The sequence below is a fragment of the Cryptomeria japonica genome, chromosome 4 (assembly GCF_030272615.1).
Source record: "Cryptomeria japonica chromosome 4, Sugi_1.0, whole genome shotgun sequence".
Lineage (NCBI taxonomy): Eukaryota > Viridiplantae > Streptophyta > Pinopsida > Cupressales > Cupressaceae > Cryptomeria > Cryptomeria japonica.
The window spans coordinates 282928799-282933043 of NC_081408.1; the positions used below are offsets into that span (position 1 = coordinate 282928799).

At 38.9% G+C, this 4245-nt stretch overlaps 1 protein-coding gene across 1 annotated transcript; it reads right to left on the reverse strand.

Moving 5' to 3' along the window:
* Positions 1–2169: 2169 nt before the first annotated feature.
* On the reverse strand, positions 2170–3996 carry LOC131077680 (probable disease resistance protein At5g63020). Its single transcript, XM_058015220.2, has one exon. It carries the CDS (start codon positions 3994–3996, stop codon positions 2170–2172), a length of 1827 nt encoding a protein of 608 aa, XP_057871203.2.
* Between the last annotated feature and the right edge of the window lie 249 nt (positions 3997–4245).

Here is a 4245-nt window from a genome sequence, read left to right on the forward strand (position 1 = left end):
ACAAACTAAAAGTAGATATCATTCATACAAGTTGTCTACTCAATTTGTGTTGATGTGTGCAAACTAAAATGTAGATCTCGTGCACACTTTGAGAGTTTTTTGATATATATTGAGTTAGAGAAATGTTGAAGGCTAATATTTGAAGGTAAGTATGATATATCTTTCATATGTCTTGTTGTAATGAGGTTGCTACCACATTTTATGAGTTGGTGCTTAGTTCTTGAATAAGGGGATTGGTGTGTCTATCTGATGTTGTAATTATTGTGGGCTGGTGACTACAAAATATTATAAGTTCTTTATTGACTTTGTGAGGCTAAATTTGGGCAATAGATCCAAGAAACTATTCTTATTATATTTTTTCCCTTCTAGGTTTTCATGTATATGTGATATTCTCATGTGTTGAAGTGTGATTGTGTTTTTCATTTGTATAATTAACTTAATGTTAAAGTAAAATCCGATAATATGTGGATATTGTTGCCTCTATTCTTGCTTTGATAGACAGTTACAATGTCACTAAATTGAAAGATGCATGCCTCAAATTTGCTAGAAAACATATTGTAGATTTAAATTTGTTCCTTCAAATTGAATGTAATTTATATTACATGCTAATAATTTTGAAGAAGATTTCACTAAAAATTGTTATCATTTTATTTCAAATATTTATCATTGTCCATTCTTTATACAATTGTTTGTGTTAACTTTATGAAATAACTAATATATTGTATTTTGAATTTTCTCAATTAATATAACTTTTTATCATGATCTCAAATAGACTAGCATGCTAACTTGTATTTACAAATGAAAACAATCAATTTTTTTTAATTCATTTCCTAAGTTGATTAGAATGCTAACTAGTAACTTCAAATTAAAATAAAATTATGGAATCCATAGTTCTAGGTAACTTTTACTAACTTTGACAAATACATTGGTCTCGAAGAACTTATTTTTAAGTATTTAATTTGATTTGTACAGCCTTTGGGTTCTTAAGATATCTTAAGTTTTTTGTGTAGTCTTGATAGAATTATTTAGAAATAAAGTAGTCTAAATATACCTAAAAAATAAAATAAAATGCAAACAAGAAGAATATATTTGAACTTAAGTCTTGTTTTGTAAAAGGAAAGATATGAAGCTCTTATGAAAGTGGTTTCGTTAAGGGAGGATTACTCTGTTTTGTTGGTGTGTAAGTAACGAGCTGAAACTCTGTAATAAATTCGTTTTAAATATCAATTCATAATTACATACATGCAATACTTTGCAAAATAGACAGATACACACAATTATTTCATGCTTAAACATGATAATTATCATGGATTTCCACGATTTCCACGAACTTAGCATGAAGACGGTTCTTCGTCTCTTCATCTTCCCAGTTGATTTCTTTCCACCATTTCATATCTCCTCTGATTTGTTCCAGAAACTTGAGATTATTAAGTCCCCATGGTAGTATTTTAACCTTCATGCAATGGAATATAGCAAAAGTCTGCAACATGGGGAGAGCCCCCTCTTCGACAGAACTTGACAGACTCTCCAGAGAAGGTAACATCCACAGTTTGAGCTTGCGCAGCCTTGGAAAGCAGCCTTTCATTCCAAATTCTTCTCCCAACTCCGTTAGCAGAAGGCATTCCTCAATCTCTATTTCCTTCAAATTGGATAATTTGCCCAATCCTAATCCAGAGAGAGTGAGAAGTAATTGAGAAGATTTGAGCTTTAAGTAGTTGAGATTTTGTAATTCTGAGAATAAATCAGGGGTTGCCTCAATGTAACAGTCATGCAGGTGGAGCCTCTCCAAGTTGTGCATGGTCCGCATCTCAGTGGGTAGATGCGTTTGACGGACTTGGGGCATCCAAAGTAGCCAAAGTTCTTGAAGCTCCACCAGATTCCCCACTGTTCTATCCCCAATTGGGGATTTTAGGGTTAGACGCAGACGCTTGAGATGATGGAGTTTACATACATCTTGCAAAGAAGCCTTCTTTATTTCTTCAACTGTTTCTAACTCCAATGAAAACGCAAACAGTGTGTTCCACATGTCAAGCTCTTCCAAACCAGTGAGCTGTGATATGTCGGGTGAAACGAACTCCAAATCATAACAGTCGGCTAACTTGAGAATCTGAAGACTTTTCATCTCCATTATCATCGACTGTATACTGATGAGAGGGGAGAAAGAAAGATCTAAAAACTGCACTCTACTTGCCTAAATGTTTGATCATGGAGTACCCTAATCTGGGTATTGGAAAGCTGGAGATACAGGAGATAATTCAAATACTGGATGGACTTTGGCAAGAATTTGATGGGCGTGTTACTGAGATCAAGTACCTTTAACTTTTTGAGCTTCTCCGGAAAGCCCTCCGGAACCTCTTGAATCGTATTGGAGTTCAACAACAGAGTCACCAGCTTCCTGCAATAAAATTCGCCAGGGAGAAAACTGATACGGTTATGCATCAATGATATCCTCACCCATTGTGGACTTGCAAATGCAGAGTATGGAAACTGTTCCAAACTCTGACCTGCACAGAATAAGCTATTCTGGTCGATCTCAGCGACGTGCATCGCCATATCTCTAAGCAAATCATGGATTTTCACTTTCCAAATATCAAGCCCGTTCTCCTCTTTAACTTCAATGTCGACCAAACATCGGTCCACCAAGATCTTGAGAAAAACGTAGCGTCCTTCAAATCTGCTTTTCACTAGGCCCTCTGCCAACCACAATTGTATCAATTGATCAGCGTCGATTTCCTCGTCTTCTCTATAAGCTGCCAAGTACAGGAAACAAAGCCTGAGCTCCTCTGTTTCCAGGGCATCGTAGCTGTGCTTCAGCGGCGCGAATAATTCCTTCAGAATTTCTTCATCAATGCGATAATACTGGGAATCAATCGCCTTTAGGTCCTTGAGAATGCATTCCCATTCCGACGGGGCACTGCTGTGAAGCTGCGGCATTGTCCGAGCAAGCGTTTTAATGGCCAGGGGATGCCCTTTACACTCCTCTGCAACGCTTCTGGCCAACTGCTCTATTTCGCTATCCATATTCTGATCCTCACCAGCTACGAAGGCTCCTCTGCAGAAAAGCTCCCAACCTTCTTCCTCCGTTAGATGCTTCATTGCGATCATCTTGTCTGCTCTCATGCTACTGCACATCTCTTTGTCTGTGGAGGTAAGTACGATTTTTGTGGTATTCTCAGAAAGAGAAATCCCCAAATTGGAAACATCAATCGTTTTCCGCACATCGTCCAAAATGAGCAGTAGTCGCCTGTCTTTGAAAACCGATTGCAACAATCCTGCGGCTTCGTCAATTCTCAAAGTGGATCGCCAAGGTAACTCAATTCTCTCAAAAATATGCCTCTGGAGAGTAGAGATATCGGATTCTCTGGACACAGTGACCCAAATCACAAGATTAAAGAAGTTGAGTACCTTTTCATTGTTGTTGATTTGTTTGACCAAGGCCGTCTTTCCCAAGCCGGGCATTCCATAGACGCCAACGACACGAACAGAGTCATCTTCCAGCACCCACGTCTCCAGCTCCGACAGCTTCTCCTGAACAAATGCGCCAACCAGTTCATTCCCCATGGGCTGCACCAGCGTCTCCGGAGGCTCTTCAAGGTCTCCATTCTTAGGAAATTGTGAATCTTTCATATTCAGAATCTCATCTATCTCCGCTAGAGCATTACGGATCTTTCGACTGGATCTTTTGACAAAGAAACAGTGAGGACAGCAACAACACAAGCGACGGTTCTTATTTTCTTCGTACTGGAGAATAACCTCTTGAGCAGATTTAACGATTTGCTCTTGTGCGCTTATCCAATGCCTCACCACTGCCAAAGGCTGTCGACCTTTCCAACTTAGCCGACTGTTAATATGATCGACTATGCCCTTCAAATGATCTATCTCATGGCGGAGGCGCTCGGCATCGTTAGGTACATTAGTTAGTCGCTTAAATTCTTTCGCAATCCCCTGCAATCGACTGCTTATAATTTCTTTTACTCTTCCACTAATGGAATCCATTTGCCCAACGCAAACAGACTCTTAATGCAAAAGGAAATAAAGAGAACTGATCGAAGCACTGTTTTATAACTGTAGATTATAACCAAACATGTCCTCCTATGCCTGTCTGAAGATCGACCATGGATCTTTCTTCCTTGAACGTATTTTCTACACAACATGACATTCCCTACTTTCTTGCTTTATGTCCCCTTCTTTTCTTCTGCAGTCCCGCAACATTCGATGGTCGGCCCACATTTCGGTCGATGGTCG